The sequence below is a fragment of the Brachycentrus maculatus genome, unplaced genomic scaffold (assembly GCF_059751285.1).
Source record: "Brachycentrus maculatus isolate JH-2025_06_01 unplaced genomic scaffold, ASM5975128v1 h1tg000119l, whole genome shotgun sequence".
NCBI classification, from domain to species: Eukaryota; Metazoa; Arthropoda; class Insecta; order Trichoptera; family Brachycentridae; genus Brachycentrus; species Brachycentrus maculatus.
The window spans coordinates 1,860,303-1,882,587 of NW_028280872.1; the positions used below are offsets into that span (position 1 = coordinate 1,860,303).

A 22,285-nucleotide genomic window follows, 5' to 3' on the forward strand; every position below is an offset into this window, starting at 1 on the left:
GTTCAAAGTTACCCAGATTGATTTTACCTACTTTCATCATGTTGTACAAAAAAAACCTATTGTTTAAAACATTATTTTTTATTGTAATTTTATAGCTAAACCATTCTCATAGCTAATATAATTTGCATAATATTGGATAATACAAGTATGAATGTGAATCAAATACAATTCGCTCACTCCTTTCAAGAACGTCATAAATCAAAAATCGTTAATTTTCAGTTGTGCATGTTTTCGGAATGCCCAGAAAATGTACTATATCCCAGCAGAAGAGGCATATTTTAAACTTAATATTTACCCGCTACAAGACAGAAAGTGTTGTTTTTGCATTTTGAAGAAAAGGTATTGTTTAATTATATTTTTAAATATACTAATTATTTTTCAAATGGAGAAAAAACCTTCGGGTTTTACCTAAAAAGATCTGTTGAACAGTAAAAAGTTCAATAAGTGGCTTGATATTTATTTTTAATACTTTGTATTATATTTTTAAACTTTAAAAACGTTCTCCTGAAAAATCAATTTTTTTGATTTATGACGTTCTTGAAAGGAGTGAGTGCACTTAGTAATAATATATTTCGGCAGATGCCTACCAATTTTTTACGTAATATTTTACTTGGCTCAGAATTTTAGCTCTGGTGCTTTTTTGGTTATTATTTTTAAGCGTTTGTAAATGTTTTTCGTAATAATATAGATTACATATCATATCTACGACAGAAGAATATGTTAAATAAATATTTTCCGCATTCTCTCGCGTTAATCGCATAGCCTTTGACCCCTTAAAACACAGACTATTGTAAAAAATATGTGCTGCAATTTCGCTGGTTCATGAGTTTATGTAATTTTTTTACAACGTATTATTAATTTTGGGATTTGATCTGGGTTTTCATATGTAATACAAAAAATTAAAAATAAGTCGAGTTATTTTTTATTACCTTATATGATCAAATATTGTAATGAATTTAGCGAAAAAACGAGTTATTTTGATTCTCAAACCCATTCGTAGAATCGATTCACGAAAATATAAATTTGTATAAAAATACAATGTATTTCAATCTGCTTTCGTTTGTTTTTATTTTTATTTCATTTATATGTATTTAAAAATAAATAGAAATAATAACGATAAAAACTACCAAAAAAATGCATACCCTATGTTCTATGATATGCTGTGATAAAAAGGTTAAATGTTTAAAAAAGTGTTATCACTATTTTTATACACGTATTTTCATATGAAAAAAAAACTCATATTTATTCAATATTACCCTGGAATGGTACCTGAATCGGAGGGCTGGTCACCTTTCCTTCATGCGTAAACGATCAAGATAACACTGCGTTTATATGACGCAGTGCCCTATGCCCCATTGGTGTGCGGATAAGGGTTTAATAATAATAATAATTTTCATATGAAGCAATTTTTGTAGTTTTCAGCGTGCTCCATTAGAGCTCTCCAATATCTAAAAATGGTTTTACACCCTAATAATAGGGCATAATTTTCCTTGAATTTAAGCACTTAATATAATTCAATGTTAATCGCCAGTATTTTAGAACAATCCGTTCATATTTCTATTACATTATTTGAGACAAATACTATTCACGTTTTCTTACAACAATTTTGGGTATAATGGGTTAACAATGTATCGACGCCCATTAAACCGGCTATTGTTATTGTGGTATCTCGAATCAGGATCATATATTTCTGATCACGAAAATATCCCCCCCACATTCCTAAGGTCTGTTGCTGTTTTAATTATGTTACATACAGCAAATTTTAGATGACCAAAAAATAGGTGTTCTAGTGAAAACTAAGTACAAATAAAACAGCATTAATATTATTTATTATATCAGATCCTGGTTTGTCCACTACACGGAATTTCACCGTCCGGCAGTCCGGTTTTGAAAAATGAAAGCGACTATGACAGTTTATCGTGATCGAATTTACGCGCAACGTGTTCACGCACCGATCAAGAGCACCGATCCGAAGAAATATGGACAAAAGCACAAGCCAATCCAAGCCAACCATCGTTTTAAAACGCTAACTGACGTGCCGGACGGTAAAATTCCTTGTAATTCCGTGTATTGCACAAACGCCCTTAGCGTGCTTAACCGTGCTGTGGTCCTGGGTTCGATTCCCAGGGTGGGGGGGAAATAAATATCAGTGATTTTACACGATTTCACAAGTTTTTTTTCGAAATAAATACATATGATTTAAAAAAAAAAAAGAGTTATTGAAAAGTAAAGAGTCAAAATACAACGTGTCCGACCTTTCGCGCAGCCATTCGTGTACTGAGTTTGTATAGTATAGAGTACACCCTTAAGAGGCGAATAGAAATTCAATTTACATCGTTCATGAAAAATACATCGTATTTTTTTGGTTTACTAAAAAATATATGAAAGACAATATTGAGTTAGTAACGTAAATATGTTTTTTTGTATATATATATTTTTGTGTTTTAATTTGTTTAAACTGATGTAAAGAAAATAAACAAAAAAAAGAAACTAACTTTTTTTTGTTCACCTAACTATGCCTCACCCTGTATAAAATATATGTTCACGGATAATAATTTATCCGTATTTTAGTTTCTCACCCATTGATTAGTTCGCATTATGCAAATGTAAAATTTCTTTACGTCAGGTGATCCAAGTTCCGTCATTTTGATTATAGATTGCATTTCCTCTAACGGACGCGTAGTCCCACAACTCCGCCCACACATTCACACCAACCAAATTACCTGTGTATTTACGTACATTACATAGCCAATACTTACAGGATACAAAATTTACACGTATGACTTAAAACCATATTTCTCATTTATATATAAAATTGTGAATTTAAAAAAAAAATTAAAAATTAAAAAAAAAATATTATTTTTTTAATTCACAATTTTAAACATATTAAAAATATATAAATATATTTTGCAAAGACTTACCAAGCCACCTTGTGTGTCTTGTCGGTGGAATTCTTTTTTAATACATTTTATATTGTTTTTAACCATTTTAACCTGATATAAGTATACACAAAAAAGAGAAAAATTAAGAAAATATACATTTTACAATTTTCATTAAATTAACTCTTGATCATTTACCCATTCCTTTATTTTGCTTCATCCTGATATATAATATGTAGGGTGAAAAATCTAGTGTCTGATAGAAAATTATAAATACGCCACACCACTCTGTCTTTGCAAACATTCTTCGCCTCTTCCACGTTCATGCATCTCCTCATACATACCCGCCGATTGTTATGACTCCTAACCTGACCACTTTCAAGTATTTGGCGTATCTGATCGTGCCATGTTTTAATGATTATTATTATTTTTTAGATTTTTTGAGTCTAGACTCAAATCTGTGGTTGATTTAACAATTAAAAAATAAATCAAAATGGAGTTGTACAAATTAAACGCTAAATCAATTAAAAGTTATTAAGATATTGATGTATTTTTATTTTTAATAACTTTACTTAAATTTCCAGACTGAGACACAGCGAAATTTATTATGGGCTACTTCTTGGGCTTCGTTCAATGATTATTTTGAGTGACGTAAAAGTATCAATATTTCTGACGTCTCCGGGGTGCTTAACAGATTACTTTTGAAATTAATAAATTACAGAATGATATCAAACGTATTTTATAACTTTACAGTATTAAATCACAAAGCATTCCATTTCCTGTTACGTATCAGGTACATTTTTCTTAATAGGAATTTGATCATTTTGTAACCTTGCTCTACCAAATATGGTTTTCTTTTAGTTACAAAGAGAAATACGAGTAATAGTTTGAACCTAACACTTCGAAATTAGGTATAATTATGCGGCCTATCGTCATAATGTTTCGAGTAAAATGTAATGTTTGATAAACGGCATAGTGGGTGGAATGGAGGTATATTGGTCATAAGATCGTGAGTTCAAATACCAATGTTGTTTTATAACCAGGACAACAATAAACACGGAAGCGTTGCATTGATCATAATTAGATAGAAATATGCAACATGCATAAAATGTAGAACTCAAAATATACAATATTATTATTTTATATATTAAATTATACACTGATGTTTGAGACAACTAAATTTTATTTTATTGTTAAAAAACACATAAAAATAAATTTTGTGATAATTGTTTTGCCTTGTTATGGCATTTTCAAACGAATGTTACATTATTACATAGCTAAAAATAAAATAGAACTTAGTAGAATTTAAAAAAAATCAGTGTGTGATTTAAAAATTAAAACATAAATATTTATTTATTTATGGTTTTGATCACACCATCAAAACACACGTGTTCCATGTATACAATAAAAAGTATTAATAAATTAATTCTTAAATAAAAAAAGTTTCTTTACAACATTTTGAGTGTGTCCAAATACTTGTTCACAAAATCTGGATTATCTCCAATTACAGAAGTTATTTTCATATGAAAATAACTTCTGTAATTGGAGATAATCCAGATTTTGTGAACAAGTATTTGGACACACTCAAAATGTTGTAAATAAGTTGTCTGTTCAAATTATAAGCTTAAATAATAAAAATGAAAATGGTATTTTCTGGCGTTTCTCATGTGTGTGATTATAATCCAGGATTCGGACTTCACATACTAATATAAGAGTTTCTGCTTAGTAAAAAGCTTCTTTACATCTCACCAATAGATGTCTCTAGTGAAGTTCTAGTGATTCAAGAACAAGGTTTCTAAATTGGTTCATATATACAGAACTTCCAAGAATTTGAGTAGTGTGGTTGTCAATAATGGGTAGAATTGGTGAATGTTACACGCGTGTAAAGTGATCACTTAAACCAGCCTATGACGGTCGTCAGCCCCGTAAATGCCCAAACTTCCATATTCTTCTTCATCTTTGATGAGATGTCAAAAAATAATAAAAAAAGTTTCTTTTGCACTCATAAATTTTTAAAGACGATTTTTAATTGTGGTATTTTTTTTAGAAAGTGCATCGTTAAAATGCAATTCATTTTTCAATTTTGCAATAATCTTATCTCTAAACGAAACAACATTTTTCTTTTATTTGATCTAAGATAACTTCGTTCCATTCACCTTTGTAATGAAGCATATATTTCCTTGGATTACAAGCGTGTAAATGTTTGCCTACTATAAAGTCATTGTTTGTGGCGACAACTTTGCTATCTTCAATGTTCACAAATACAAGTTTTTCCTTGTTAAGATACATTTTAAAGATAATTTATAGATTTTTCGTTACAATATCGGGTTAACACGATTTGTAAATACAGATTTAAGACGGTGAAACTTAATTCCTTGTAAATAGACAGTGGATAATATAAAAAAAAAATTGTTTGGCAGTCACCCAGTAGAGAAAATGTTTCTGACAGTGTCTTATTTTTATTTAAAATAATAATAATAATAATAATAATAAAACCCTTATCCGCACCCCAATGGTGCATAGGGCACTGCTTCATATAAACGCAGTGTTATCTTGATCGTTTACACATGAAGGAAAGGTGATCAGCCCTCCGATTGAATAAATATTACAGTGTTACAACAATTCTACCCATTATTGACAACCACACCATTCAAATTCTTGGAAGTTCTATATATACATATATGAACCAATTTCGAAACGTTGTTCTTGAATCACTAGAACTTCACTAGAGACATCTATTGGTGAGATGAAAAGAAGCTTATTATTATTGAGCAAAAACTTGAGGATTGAGATATTGAGGATAGTTATTAATATTGATTGCGGTTAAAAGTTAAATGTAAACTGGAGATACTTGAAAAAAAATAAAAAAAATAAAACCAATGGTGCATAGGGCACTGCGTCATATAACGCAGTGTTATCTTGATCGTTTACACGAAAGGTGATCAGCCCTCCGCTTCAGGTACCAGTCCAGGGTAGTATTGAATAAATATTACAGTGAAAAAATCACTTATATTTATTTAACCCCTCCCTGGGAATCGAACCCGGGACCTCCAGAATGGTAGCCGAGCGTGCTGACCATTACGCAACGGAGGCGGACACAAACAAAATAATAATAAAAAATAATAATGGCAATCAATAAAAAAACTCGTAGTTTAAATGCGTTTAGCTTTATCATTTTAGAAATTATGAACGCAATTCGAGAATTAGGTTCAGAGTTCAGAATGAAGGGTTGATACTTGAATGGGGAGTGGATAATTATTTAATATTTGAATTTTATTTTATTAAGACATTTTAAAAATATTATTGTCAATTTTTATGCACGCAATAAGTAAATCAAATATTTTTTTGTATTAAAAAATATTTTATAAAGCAGCATTGAATTTGTTTATATTGGAAGACCGAGGAAAACTTGGCACAATCAGGTATATCATATACTTAAAGGCGGCCGAGTCAGGAGTCGAAATAATCTGCGGGTATGTATGAAGAGATGTATGAATATGGAAGAGGCAAAGAATGTTTGCAAAGACAGGATGGTATGGCGTTCTTTTCTCTCTGCCTACCTTTGTGGGGAAGTAGCGTGATGGTTAGTTAGTTAGTTAGTTAGTTAGTTTATATTTTATTAAGTAAAAACATTAAAAACGAGTTAATTATAAATTAATCAAGCGCAATGGAACGAATCTAATTAAAAAACAAATCTTAATTAGTAGTGATAAATCAATCTGAAAATAGTGATAATCGAACTAATCAAATAGTTTTACAAATGTGCTGATTTATTTTCGTGTGAATTAAGTACCAAGAATCCGAAAAATAAATTATAAAAGTTTATGCAATAAGTTAATGTATGGGAAATGTATGTACAAAGTACAACTAACCCCGATTTTAAATGAAAAATTTACGTGTGCTCGTGAGTGAATAGTGCCCCGGATTGCAAATGAAAAAGGCTTTCTATTCCCTTTTCAACTGGCAACATAATTCAGTTGATAAAACGGTAAGTACTTTAAAAATGTGCTGTAAATTAATTGCACCCACTTGTGTTGGCAAAGTTGTCACTCGTACTTTGAGTTTAAAAGGGTTTTGTCGATAAATGGATAAAACCAATTTAATCTCAGAGATATCGATGTTCGTCCATATATTAACGACATAAATTGCCGGATCATCGCAAGGAACATCTAGTAAGATAAATATCAACAAGTGAACGCTGTTTATTTATGTATAATAATAATAAATTTGGATAATTTATATAGCGCCATTTTCGTAAAATACTTCCTCAAGGGCGCTTTACTGTGAATGTATTGGGGAAAATATTATGGTGGAAATGATTTAGCAATGAAATGTGATTTTAGTTTTTTTCTAAAGATCATCTCACTGTCACTATTTCTAACCATTAGTGGAAGAGCATTCCACGCCAACAGCAAAGGCTCGCTCGCTAAATTTAGTGCGCTGGTTGCGAGCTGGTAAGATAGACGATTGATTGATTTTCTTCTTCTTCATGAGCCCTCTGTCCTCCACTGCTGGATATAGGTCTTTTCCCCTTCTTTCCATTTCCTCCGGTCGGTTGCTGCTTGCACCCAATTTCAACCCCCCACAGCGACTTTGTCGTCGGACCATCTCTTTTGGTCTTCCGACAACTCTTTTGTCCTGTACAAATTAATACTTTCAAATAATAAATTATTGTATTTTTGACATCTCAACACAGATGAAGAAGAATATGCAAGTCTGGGTATTTACAACCTGTCATATGCTGGTTTAAGTGATCACTTTATACAAGTGTAACATTCACCGTTCCACCCATGATTGATAACCACACTAATCAAAAATATGATTTATAAATCATATGTCGCTTCATGTGCGAGTTTGCTACAGTATGTATGGTTGATTTGAGTTAGCTTTTTATATTAAGCTGAGACTCTTTCATTTTGAAATATATGCAAGATCCTTCCCGAATTATTGACATACTGGGATACGCCTGAAAACATCTTTTTTAAATTTTTGCTTATAATTTGACCAGTTATTTCATTGATTATAAATTTTTGTACAGAATAAACATTCGTTGGCAGGCTTGTTGCTTGGAAGCAATACCTTCCAACAGACCAGCCTGTTTATACTAGTGATACTGGTCTAGGTGTGTACCTTATACATTCGTTTGAAATGAGTGGGCAGATAGTGCTTGTACATGAACGAAAAAAAAACATTGATATAAACTAGTTTCAGTATGAATGAACAAATAATTACAATATTGTATATTTACGGTACTGTAAAATCGATTAAAATAAGGAAAACGAAGGGAGTAGGATCAGGTAAGGAGCAGTTTCAGTCATTTTAGTTGAGTGGGCGGAAAGCAATATTCACAGATTTGTGGCATAGTGGCTTGAAAAACTACCCATTAAATGGATATGCACTAAAGAGATGTGCTTTCCATATATAAAGGGCATAAATTTTCACCATAGACACATCAATACGTCACAATATGCTGTGATGTAAATATTGATATGCCTATGGTAGTAAATTTTATGGGTAATTTATCTATCATAAATGAGTCCGCCTCCATGGTGTTATGGTAAGCATGCTTGGCTACCGTTCTGGAGGTCCCAGGTTCGATTCCCAGGGGGGGTCAAATAAATATAACCGATTTTTTCACTCCAATATTTATTCAATATTACCCCGGACTGGTACCTGAAGCGGAGGGCTGATCACCTTTCCTTCATGTATTAACGATCAAGATGACACTGCGTTTATTGGGGTGCTGATAAGAGTTTGAAGAAATGAGTGGCAGTGTTCTATGCACCATCTAAGTGAGGATAATGATCAAGGAAGAAAAATAATAAGCATTCGTTTGATAAGTTTGTATCGACCGTTGTAGTGTAAATATAATGGGCATATTATTAATTTAATTTTTCTTTTCAGCGGAAAAACGACATGCGCGATGGGAGCTCCCGAAATGGCGCTAGATCCGGGATAGGGTGAGTTTATACTTGCGTTTTTTGTTTTTGTGTAATGTTAAGTCTCAATTGGTCTTCTAACTAAACAACAAGTTTATCTTTGCTTAAACAAACAACCAAAATCAACGAGTCCCTTTTCAAAAAAAAAATGAGGCTTTTAGATGAATTTATCAAAGTGTGTAGTACGATATTTAGGAGTTATCTAGTTATAGAGGGTAAAATATGATTTTGTTGCTAGCGCCATCTATGAGTGTATGTTGAATACTGCTTGCTTTAGCGGAGAAACACACCAAAGCTGAGTATAACACTTAAAATTCCGATAGGTGCCGGTCTCGTTCAAAGTTACTTATCTTTGGTTAAAAGTATGTGTATAGTTATTATCACTCGACTCGTCATCGGGGATATAGCTCAGTGGTAGAGCATTCGACTGCAGATCGAGAGGTCCCCGGTTCAAACCCGGGTGTCCCCTCATCTTATTTTTTAAATTATATTTTTTTCTTCTTTTTATCAATGCAGTGTTTTCATGATTTTCAGAAAGCTGGAAAAATGTACTTGAAATTATTTTCATACACGAATCCAGATTTTTCACTGGAAAAAATTCTAACTACATATTACTCTTATAGATCGGTTCTATTATTTCACTATTCTATAAAATATAATACCTTAAAAAGGATTGTGAATTTTTGTCCCTGTAAAATATTGTATTAAATTACCGAAATTAGTTTTATTAAGTAAGGCTTATAGGTTTTTGAAAATATTTAATGTCGATTGATTAAAAAAAAAGAAATATCATGTTTCTATCTTTTCACCACACCTTTAAAGAAACAAATCGTTTGTTCTTGTTCGATTTTAAAAGCACGCAACGCACATTTTTACCAAAGCCCATTCAATGATTATGATCAGAGGTGAATATTCCACAGTAAAAAATATTGATTTAAAATTATAATTTTACTATTCCTCCGTATTTTCTTACCTTTACCATAAATTCCTTTATAAAGTCCTTCACCCGCGTCATCTGTAGGTTCGCCATGATTTAAGGTCATAGATTTGCTGCGGTCCCTTGTGCACCACTGGGGTCAGATATGATGTATTGACTATTTTATCCAACGTATGTTTTTTCTTCACATCTTTGATTTTATTATTTGTATTTCAGAAATAGCACCACCGCTCTTCCAACCAAGGAAACCAATCCAACCGACACCGGTCAAGTTGCCGGAACAACCAGAAGCTCCATATATAATGATACAATCAGTTCCAAGTCCAAGGCCATTACAGGGATTCCCTCCGGATCACGTTTGCGACGGCCGCAAAGTGTAGACTTGACCAAATTAAGCATAAATTCAAAAGATTTGATCTCACCGCAAAACCAAAGCGAAGCAACCAAAAATTCCCCTCCAAACAAAATCCAAAAGACACCAACTCAAGGAACGGAAGTTAAAAACAAATCAATAAGGCCGTTGCTGTCTCCTTTGATACCCGTACCAAAAGGCAAACCGGCAAAAGTTTCACCACTTCCTAGCGCTGATTCAACCAAAGATAGCACAAATTCTCAAGCCAAAAACAATGGAAGTTTAACACCAAAATTAAAAGATCAAAAAACATCCAGATTTTCTATTCTACCACCTTTTAGGAAGACGTCCGTCGGAGAGAAGCAGACGTCATCAAAAGCCAAATTAATTAGGTTTAAAAGTGTATCTGAAACCACTAAATCATCAGGGGTTTCTACCTGCAAGTCTGTGCCGAATCTACGCGTTTTGAAGACAATAAACAATAATGATATACTGCAGGAGGAAGACGACGGGGGATTTGAAGAATCAGCCAGGAAGAAAAGCAACGCTGATGCGCTGAAAATCATTATACCAACAACGAGGGCTACATCTTTAAGAAACATTCAAAGGTAAGAATAAAGAATTATTAAGATGAATGATTGTTTTTTTTTATTATTTAATTTGTCGTCATTCAAAATATTGATTTGATTTAAACATTTGTTAAGTGCCTTCCATGTATAAAACAACATTAACACGATGTTTTCTGGCTCGCTCGTAGAATAATCGTTATTAAAGGGTATTAAAAAAAACATAATTAAAATAATAATATAAAAACGAAATATAAGTGATTTTTCGTGTATACTAATATTTAATTAATATCATCCGGGACTGGAGGGCAAAACTGATTATTTTGCCTTAAAGTAATAAACGATCAAGATAGCACTGATTCAATACGATCTAATGCCCAATGCATCTTTGCTTGTAGATACGAGTTACAAAAAGATTAAAAAAGAGAGGAGTATAACAATGTTATGTATTTTGTTTATCTATAAAAGCTACAAATTTTTTTGTATTTAAAGTATAAATGATGGGCATTCATTTATCAGCTTAAGAATTTCTCCCCTCCGATATAATTCAATTCTGTCCACATTTCTAGGTGTGGTGATGACTCAGCATACATTTTTTACACCCCTCCAGTTTCATCTGTTCCGGTGATTAATATTGTGAACAAATCGTATTATAGAACTAACCCTTTTAACGTCAGCTGCGCCATTGTTTTGGTAGATACAAAGTATGCAACAAAAATAACCCCAAAGATATTAGGTACGATATTTTATTTTTCACAGTGCTCTATCCGCTATTGGGTGCGGTAAGGAGATGATAACTAACATATCAATTTCGAAATCGATTCTATACCGTGGATTAAAATTACTCAAAAGTGAATGTTCACTTAAAAAAATCTCCTTCGACAAATTATAAATGGCAAACTTTCTTTAGACATGAAAAAATATAAGTGCGTCAGTTATATTTTGTGTTTGCCGCCGTTTGGCGCGAACACGGGCGGCGCCATTCTTGTTTGATTATTTCTTATGTCGTGTCGGTAAAGCAGTACACTGCCGATACATAATATTTATTTCTATATTTGTGAGGTGAACGGCGGTATTTAACTTGTTACTTTTCAATCATACTCAATCGTTATTTTCGAAATAAGTATTCGTTACTCAATATATTTTTTTATTTGATTCCATCGATTATTCAGATTTTTTTCATGGTTCGTTATTTTTTATTTGTAGCTGCTACACACCAAAAATTTCGAAAGTAAAATGGGGGGTCATCCGGTTTGTTTGTTTGTTTTTCGGTGGCTTCGAGCATTCATTTACTGTAAATTCAGATATAACGGAAATATTAATGATGTGTATCTATGATGATTGCATGTACACGTTGTAGCTTATGGGTAACTATTATTTTATTGGTTACCAAATTTGGATGGTATTCGTCATCTTTTCTCGGTTTATATTTTTCTGGATTAAGTTTTTTTTAATGTCAAATGATCAAAAGTACCAGGAACTAGAAATTCGTTATACCCGACCAAATTAATACATTCGTGATTAGCGTGACTTGCTTTAAGTAATCCAATCTAAATACTGAATTAAGTAGCATTTTCTTTTAAATAAGTCGTTATTTAATTCGATTGCCCATGTCTATTTGTATGTTAAGTAAAATGAAAAGTGAGTTAAGAGTGAGAAGGTATATTTGGTGAGTGTGGATAAATCTTTATGTGAGAATATAAAATATCAGATTATAAATATGCAAGAAATACTTGGTACGACTGAATTAATCACAACATAAACCTGATCATGTATAAAATCTCCACCGCGTAATAGTGATCAGATTTTTTAAATTTCGTAAAACTGAATAATACTTCCTACTTCTTTCGAGCAATTTTATTTTTTCTGTAGAATTAAATTGATATAAAATATATCAAAAACCTTTCATTGTGTTATATGTCTTAAGAATGGTATTAAACATATAGGTATTTTCAAAGTACGTACTATAGTCAAGTATAAAAGGTAAGTAATATTTAAGGCATAGTAAACGGTTTATTTAATTTAAAAAAATGTTCGGCGTCCTTGAGACAAATAACGCTTTACAAATTAGCCAAATATTATTACGTTATTGTCGTGCGAGTGACGAGTTAAAATACTCGTTCTCGTTTTGTAGCGTAAGTAACGCTTAAAAAATAACTGGTTATTTGTTTGGGTACCTCCTTTGTCGGTAATGCAGGGAACTACCATGGTAACACAATGTTTATGTTGTGTTTCGTCCGCCTCCCGCACCCGTCTGCGCAACTGACAGTTAAAGCAAGTTTTGAACGCGGTGCGTTGTTTTAAATGTTGCTAAAAGAAATAGTAAACAATAGTGCCTCGCTAAATTAAGATATCGTGATTTCAATTCTGTGATTTTTTTCGAATATACGGATACGCAAACGGTGCGCACGTGAAAGCGTCTCGGCCGTGCATTTGTGCGAAGAACTTTCTTGTTTTGCAGTGCAATGCATACGTCGCGTCATTGGAAATAAAATAATTTTTAATATCCAGTTCGTGTAAAGTTCCGTTTCGTTTGTATTTGAAAAAATAGTGTTTAAAACTATAAAATATAATATTTATCAGTGCATTGTGTTACTTTGGTGTCAAGAAAATGTTAACAGGTGTTCGTGTGCCGTAATTACTTCAAAGCTCGTTCGTTTATTGTCTGGCCTGCCTTTGGTGAAATCAAATACAGACATAATATTTTTATTTATGTCTGCTATACTTTTTATATTTTTTTATTGATTTCGTGTGATGATAACATTTTGTTGTTGTTGTAAAACACGACCGATTGACAACACGCGTAAAACTTTTATTTGCCTTGTTTCGTTGGCGGGGTATTTTGGTAATTTTTCGGTCACACCTTCCTCAATTAGTTAGTTAATTAATGAATTACCTTTATACGTTTGTTAATTGAATTTAAGTCCTCAACATGTATGAAATAATAATTTATCGTATCTAGATTTGAAAAAAACTTCTTTCCATCTTTTTATCCATAGATTTAAAAAAAATATATTTATAGTGGATTGAGAAAGGTAATTGAAACATTTCGTAATTTTAATTTAATTTTTGTTTCGGGGATACCTGTCTCCTAGAACGTTTTTATGGCGTTTAAATGCAGATGTTAAGCTACTACCATGCATGAGATCCTAAGTTCGGTTCCTAGGGAGGTCGAAAAGAAATATAAATTTATTTTGAAAAAATATTTCAGCACTTACCGTAAATCCTTCCTATCGTAAATCGAACATGCAATTCATTTATTTTTCTTCGCGACAGGGTAATTACGAATTTTGTTAAAACCCCCATCCCCCTACCATTATTGGCACTAATATTTTTTTTGTATTAGAATAATATATATTTTTTTAAAAACTAAAGTTACTTAAGAAACTTTTGAGGCGTCTGTCAAAAAACCCGATTGAAATTTTGAGAACTTTCAATCTTTCCCACTTTTAAGGAGAAAAAAGTTTTTTTTAACTGGCCATTAATTTTAAAAGTAAAATTTGGACTTTCGAAAATGAACCAAATTTTTAAAATTTGGAACGATATTGTCGTATGAAGAACGAACGATTTTTAGATTTGGAACGATATTCAAATATTTAAAAAAATATATTATTATACGAAACATGGAATTGGCAAAAGGATGAAAGCATAGCGAACGCCGTTGAAATGCGTTTCCTCAGACGAATGTGTGGAAAAAAATATGTATGACAGAATTAAAAATAAAGATATTAGAAAGGAATGTAAGACTGAACTTTAAAATGGTATGGAAAGTGCAATATATTTGGCAAGTGTGAACGAGAGAACAAAATAATCAAAACTTTTAATCTGGTGGTGCCAAAAGTCTACGTAACTGGAGGGTATACGAGTAAATGACTAGATGTATGAATGCGAAGGAAGCTAGGATAGACGAGTGTGGCGTTCCATACTCTTTGCCTACCTCTGCAGGAAGCGACGTGATGGTAGAAGTAGTAGTAGATTAAAATTGAAAACTAAGCTAACTTTTCTAGGCTAGACATGGATTGCCTTAAAAACAAGGCAATCCACGTCTAGCCTAGAAAATATTGTTAAAAGTTTTTATTTAATTTTTATTTAATTTTAAAGGAATAACCCGCAAAACGTTTGCTTAAGATGCTTGTCTGCAGGTAGGATAGTAAGGATGGGGAAGGTAAATGTGAAAAACACATCACAAACACCCAGACTAATTTAAAATAAATCTTTCTTAGTATAAAGATTACAATTGTAATACAATAAATTGATAAACAATATACGTAGTTTGCAGATGAAAATTATAAAATCAGTTTTTATAACGTTTAACAAATTTTTCATTGCTTATAGATTATCAATGTCATAAAATAGGCCATATATTCATGGTGTCATACAATTCACATATAAAATAGTAGTGTCAATAACTAGGAGGAGTCGACAATACCCTTGTTTTACCAACGCAAGTACCTAAAATATCCCGAATATTATTGAAATTATGCAATAATTGGAATGCCCTTGGAATGCAAAGAAATAATGATTCAGTGCAATTTGCAATACGTAGATACCGACAGCATACATCGCTCACTCCTTTCAACAACGTCATATATAAAAAAAACTTGATTTTTCAGGAGATCGTTTTTAAAGTTTAAGAATATCAAGCCACTTTTTGAACTTTTTACTGTGCAACACATCTTTTTAGGTAAAACCTGAAGGTTTTTTCTCCATTTGAAAAATATTTAGTATATTTAAAATAATAATCAAACAATACCATTTTTTCAAAATGCAAAAGCAACACTTTCTGCCCTGTAGCGAGTATATATAAAGTTAAAAATATGCCGCTTTTGCTGGGATATAGTACATTTTCTGGCCATTCCGAAAACATGCTCAACTGAAAATTGACGATTTTTGATGTATGACGTTCTTGAAAGGAGTGCGCGACATTGCATGAGTATTGTTATACACAGTGTCTACAGCCCACCTTATTCGTATTGCCTTTGTAATACCTACCTACCTACCGTGAAGGTATGTCTTGCAATCTGTCTCGGAATGCGTGACGCCTGTGCGTCACTAATCGGCGTAATTTATACCCAATAATCTCACTGTTATCGATCCAGAGAACCTTATGTCGGCTATCGGAATGGACGAACGCGCTCCGTACTGCGAAGTGTCACGATATAGATAAATATTTGTGTCCTTATTATATTTTCATATTTTATTTTCATATCATAATCTATGTACAACATTTTGAGTGTGTCCAAATACTTGATCACAAATCTGGATTATCTCCAACTACAGGAGTTATTTTTCATATTATTTTTTGACATCTCATTAAACCAGACTATGACGGTCGTCAGCCCCGTAAATGCCCAGACTTCCATATTCTTCTTCATCTTTGATGAGATCATAATCTTTATCTGTATAAGCGCCCTTGAGGTAGTATTTTACGAAAATGGCGCTTCATAAATTATCTGAAATTATTATTATTATTTATTTTTCACCATACGCATATTTCCAATATCTAATTTTCAAACATATGACACATGTATTTACAAACATGTGACACATATTTACAAACATGTGTCCTCACTGTGTTTTCCCGTGCCTAAGGCACGTTATATTTATATATTTTTTTCATCATACACATATTTAAAAATTACAATAATGTGCCCTCACTGAGATTTCCTGTGCCGAGGGCACTTTTTACCATACTAATTTATAAAATTATACGAAAGAAGATTGTTTATGTATGCGATAAGTTACGGCATGGCCGAATGATGCGATCTATTTCAGATTACCCAATTCCTATAAAATATTCAAGTACTTTACAATTTTTTTTTAAATAAATCATTTTATTAGTTATTTATCTATCATGCAATCATGGACACATGGCTGATTAACACGATCTATTTCAAACCTACCCAACTCCAATATCCGGCTATGAAAAACTCTTTTATACGCAAATATTTCGATTTAAGTAGTTTTCGTAGGTAGGAGAGGAAAATAGCAGCGATGATTAGGGCGCTCGGGGTTCCATACTCGTACTTCCACTAGCTCGCGTTAGTTATGTAATGCTAAATGCATGAGTTGCTCGAGGGTGATTTTTTCGATGAATGCGGGTTTTTACCATGCTGTTTTTTTGACATGTTTAAAAAATTCAATTCCACCTAGAATATATATATTTTCTTAAATACCAAAAAACAGCATGGTAAAAATCCAGTGCTACCTAGCACTGACATTTATTATGCACATCAAATTGTATTCAGATTTCTTTTTTTACGCCTTCACTCGTTTACGAGTGACGTTGGTTGGCTCTCACTCGCAAACGAGTGAAGGAATAGCGAAGGATATAAGAGAGAGGAAAAAATGGAGAGCTCATCCGCGGTATAAATTTATCCGATCGGTAATCGAGCGTCCGGCATACGCAGACAACAATTCGGTGCATGATGTGCCCGTTTCTCTTTTTTTCATTGCCCGTCTTACTTTTTGGATGAATTGCATTCCTGAGTAAGACCATTCGTTCGAGTTACACACCAGTGTTTTTGCTTATGGACTAAGGCCTCGTTTGCGATACGAACGTCATGCGTTGGAGCAGCACCGCTCGCGTTTTTGTTTACACCAAATTCTGTATCATTAATCTATGGTCGCATATCAATACTTTTTTTTTTAAAGAAAAATATTTGTGTTTTTATTATCTACACAAATATTTCAATTTCATACTATGTCAGTGAGCCTAAGCGGCTCATTATTAGAAATAGGTATCAAATTGTGGTAAAGTGGGTTCGAACCGAGAAACTCTGACATAAGAGTCCGCGACACTAACCACGGGACCACAACCCGAAACTTGTGTCCCTCTACCAATGTTTAATTATCTCTAAAATCTTTTATTTAAATTTTTTGTATATTTACCAACTATTTTGCATATTTAAATACGTATTTTATAAAAAAATCTCTTCTCTCTTCTCTGTCTAATTCCACATTACTGAGGGTTGTGACCCTTGTGGAAGCAATGACTCTTCTCCAGTTATCCCTTGACTGCGCTCCACGTGGCGCTCCAACCACCGAGGTGCCTGCTGCTGCCTTAACTTGATCGGTCCATCGTGTGGGGATCTTCCTCTCCCTCTCTTCCCCTCCAGGCTACCGATCACAACCAGTCGTTCCAGGCTATCCCCATTGCCTCGCGCAACGTGTCCAAAGAACTGAAGAATCCGTCGTGTACAGACATTGGCCAGAGTCGAGCCATCCAAGCATATGTATTATATTTAAAAAGGCAATCTTTAAAATTGTAATATTTCCGCTCGTAATTTTGGCAACGGTTGAGTGGCAATCTTCATACAGAACGCGAGATTTACTTGGAATTGTGATTTCTCTACATAGCGTCACTGAGCGAAGGCTGAATGATCAACGAGGTTGCCTTGTTAACAATTTTATATTTCACTGGAATTCCTAAATCGCTTCAATTTATGATAATATTATAATCAATTAATAATAACTTTAAAAAATTTAACTGACCATCACACCGACCATGACTATTTTCATTTTTCATACATTCAGGCATCTCATCATACAATAAAATAACAACTATGTAATTTTTACCACATGAATTTTATTTCGTATCTTGATCGGTCCATCGGTCATCAGACTGGTCTGATGATGTCGATTACGACGAAACCCGGTTGCTGGTGAAATAAAATTCATGTGAAAAAAATTACAAAGCTGTTATTTTATTATATAAAATGCAGTTCCATGTCAGTACAAAACTCATCATACATTTTCAAACCCTTACTCATTATACAATTTTGGGACTCCGCAGTTTTATTTTATCCTTATTTCTAGTTCTATGTTTATGAAATTTATTTTCAACTGCTTTATCCTTAAAATAATTTATCCTTAAGGTAATTTATCGTTAAAATATGTAATGATAAAAATATTATAAGTATATTAGACTCTTTTTTATAGTTAACCAGTTGTGTTCTTCTCTCATTTTTTCTACATTCTTATATCTATTTTTCTTAAGTACTATTCTCATAGCTTCATTACGACTCCCGACCTGACCACTTTCAAGTATTTGAAATACTCGATCGTGCCAAGTTTTCTTGGGTCTTCCTCTGCCCTAGTTCCAACCACGTTCGCCCCTTAAATTGTTTTTACCGTTTCTTCCTCACTCATTCGTTCCACATGCCCAAACCATCTCAACACACCTTTCTTGATTTTCACAATAAAGTTTATCTCGGCCATGCATATTCTTTGCTATTATCAATATTTGAATATCTATCACATCGTTTTGCCGTACATTCAGTGGTGGGATTCAGCCGGTTCGCACCGGTTCGCTAGAACCGGTGCCTAAAATTTTTAGAGTTCGTCGAACCGGTTCTTAACCCTTTGTTGTCACACAATATTCCGATTGAGATCATGTATCGGAGCACGCTCGGTTTACTTGGTCCGCCACCTTGTAAAAATATTTGGACCTCACGAAGAGAAAAAAATATTGGAAAGATGAAAAAAAAATAGTGGAAAAATTCAGTTAAGTTATTGCACTTAGAAAAAATAATATCGTATTAATACGCTTCAGCAATTGGAGGATTCTCAGTTGTTATGCGAATGTTCTGTTTATGTGCAGAATAAAAAAAAACAAATAAATGAGTAAATGTAAAAACTGTTTTTATAGGGAGGGGGTAGGGATAGTACCTAAAAGGCGAACCGGTTCTTAAATTTTTTGAATCCCATCACTGCGTACATTCGTCTGAGAGATCGCATTTCGACTAATATTAATTAATATCATTGTTGTCTGACCGTGAGGCCGTTGTATTTTGCAGACGACTTTCACATTATTATATTTCGGAATGTCATAAATTAAAATATCATTTTATATTTGCTAATCTTCATTTTGCGGTTTCTTTTAGACCAAACCACAGCTATGAGAAAAAATAATAAAATATTTTACATTCGGTGTAAAATACAATAGGTTATTGTTTAATATTGTAATTTTTCATATCAGATGACCTTTTATTTCGGATTACACTTTCCTTATAAAGTTTTGTTGAACCCATAACCCAGGCAATATTTGATGAAGTAATGTATCTTTGTCAGACGGAGGAATATCTAATTTAACATACTCAACCTATGAAAGATTGTATTAGACTCGTGCAGTGTTTATAACAGCCGATATAATTCATATTTTCATACATAATTTTCTTTTGGAAATTTCGCCTTCGAAAAAACGCAATTTTCGTAAGTTGGCAATGAATGACGTCACAGAAACTATGGAGTTATTTTAATGTTGGTATCATTGCTAAATTATTGGCGACTCTATTCGTTGATGTCTAAGGTCCACCCTCCCACTCCCCCTCCCCTCATATCTGTAAAACACAAATGGTAGCGTAGTCTTACCTGCAATGGGTTAAGGGTTTTCATCTTTTGGCTTTAGTCCACCATGTTTTCGATTGCAATTGATTTTCATATACTTCGTCGATCCAGGAGATTTTTCCGTTTTCCTGAGAAGATTCTCGGAATGAAGACTTCCTTTGTTTTCCCTGTATGGCGCGGCGCCTGATCGGTGATCGGAAGGCGTGGGCGTACTGAAATGAATCGCAGCAATGAATAAACGCTGAAAAGGCAAATAAATACTAATGCCGGCATATGCAAGTAATTACAACATGTGTTATTGATGATGGTTTTATTTCCAGCCTTGTCGCTGGCGCCGGCCGTTGATTCTCCGGCGAATATAATATTACGCTGAGAATTGATTTGCAATCGCGGTATCTGCTTACTGAAATGTCTACGTGACCATTCATTCTGCACACTACTAGTATAAATATTAGTTCTAAAGTCTGCTTAGACACGAACCACAAGTTGCACTTATCTAAATAAAATTGAGACGAGTCCATATAAGCGCCACTTTTTTTTATAGATGGGTATTGCATTTATTATTTACCTTGCTTATTATGTCTTCTTCTTCTCCTGCTTGGTGTAGGCCTTGTGGCCTGTTTTTAAGAGGGATTAGCCTCCTGCGATGTTGATTCCCAGCTGTCAATCCATCTTGGGGTTGGCCATACACTGCAATGTGGGGGAGTCTGGATGGTTCCATTCTCCTCCCATGCACATACCATTGTGTTCTACGTTGACTTCCCCATCTAACAATGTCACAGATCTTGCATATTTCTCTTATCCTGGTGTTCCTTATTCTCGTAGGCTCTTATTATATACAAGTTTTATAGATCATAAAGTGGATTTTCGTTTCTTGTAACTAAAAGAATTGTTTTTATTTAATCCATGTCGGGAACAGGAGGGATAATCTTGTGTGGGCCAGTCAGGAACCTCTCAGCATTGAGAAAACCACGTAAAACTTCTCAAGAGAAGCCGGACTATTGTCTGTCGTCAACAGACCTTCCGTTTCGTATAAAAGAACATATTTTTTTCATATTTATATAATTTATTCCTCTTATTTTCTTTATCAACATTCTTTTTCTTTTTATTGATACATAAAAACGATGAAAAATTACGTGTTTTCTTGAATATACATACAAAAAAGTAAAAACGTAACGTATACATGCGTAAAAATTGGTACATGTCCCGTTTTGAGGACAACAATAAATGGGTCAGTATAACCATTTACTCTGTTACCAGCATTTACTCTCCTACATTATTAACAATCTTCCCATCGCTAGAAAACATATTTTTAAGATATAAAAAAAACACGTAAAAAAGGAATATATCGTAGTCGTACAGGAGAAAGTAACCAACTAACAAATAGTCAAATTTTCAGGAGGGATATTCATTTAAGTCACTTTTGCTTGGCAACAAAATAAACATCAATGCAGTCACTCATTTTTAACAAGTCAATATATTATACTTCCAATTATAACTTAATTATAATGTCTACCGGTTTCGAAGCTAACCGCTTCTTTATCAAGACTGATCAATACTATAATAGTACTAATAATAGTATTATAATAGTACTTATAATAGTATTAATCAGTCTTGATAAAGACGCGGTTAGCTTTGAAACCGGTAGACATTATAATTAAGTTATAATAAAACATTCACAGTGATTTAAAAACAAAGTTACATTTTAATTATAAAATGGAAAATCACAATGTTAGTGCTTCAAATATAAATTACAATATTAAGCTAGTAAGATATCAAAGAGGCAATGATTACGTTTTTGTAAAAAATGCACTAGGTCACTTTCTGCTGTGTGACTACGATATAAGTTCACTTATTAAAAAAAATTTAACGTGAATTGACTCTGGGTCGCGTGAACCCTCTGCCTTGTAAAAGAGGCGAGGTTGATTATGCAATACCCTCGCTCTCCGTTTGTCGATACTTGGTTTAATTAACGCTGTCTCCGTGTTGCGTGCGCTAATTATTCCGGCCTAAAAATAACATTACAGGTGTTGTTTTCCTTTTGTACGGCTGGATGATTGATTTGGGCGTCAAATCTTTCTTTCCGTTTCACCATCGCGACAAATAAGCCTCGTGCAAACACGAACCGAACACATTGGGTTGTGTTTGTTTGTATTGTGTTCTCACACCTCCTATTTGCCCAGATGTTAAATCCACCGAACAGCTGACTGGCAGTGCCTATATTTGCCTTAATCTATTTTTTGTTGTTGATACACCTATCAATT

General features: G+C 33.2%; 1 protein-coding gene and 1 non-coding gene across 11 annotated transcripts in view; both read left to right on the plus strand.

Annotated features, from left to right (window-relative positions):
- The window catches only part of LOC148309635 (cytospin-A-like), a 148,102-nt gene that overhangs the window by 66,933 nt on the left and 58,884 nt on the right, over positions 1-22,285 (plus strand). For 5 of the 10 annotated variants that reach the window (XM_088259618.1, XM_088259621.1, XM_088259619.1 and 2 more), the window contains exons 2-4: positions 6,670-6,867; positions 8,784-8,839; positions 9,972-10,715. In XM_088259618.1, coding sequence (XP_088115744.1) covers positions 6,811-6,867; positions 8,784-8,839; positions 9,972-10,715 — 857 coding nt within the window. In that variant the 5' untranslated portion in view covers positions 6,670-6,810. Of the gene's footprint in view, positions 1-6,669; positions 6,868-8,783; positions 8,840-9,971; positions 10,716-12,901; positions 12,964-13,156; positions 13,326-22,285 lie in introns of those variants that run through there. The other 5 variants (XM_088259620.1, XM_088259628.1, XM_088259625.1 and 2 more) reach the window with 4 other exon arrangements.
- On the plus strand, positions 9,216-9,287 carry TRNAC-GCA (transfer RNA cysteine (anticodon GCA)). Its single transcript has one exon. It is a non-coding gene; the product is annotated as a tRNA-Cys (tRNA).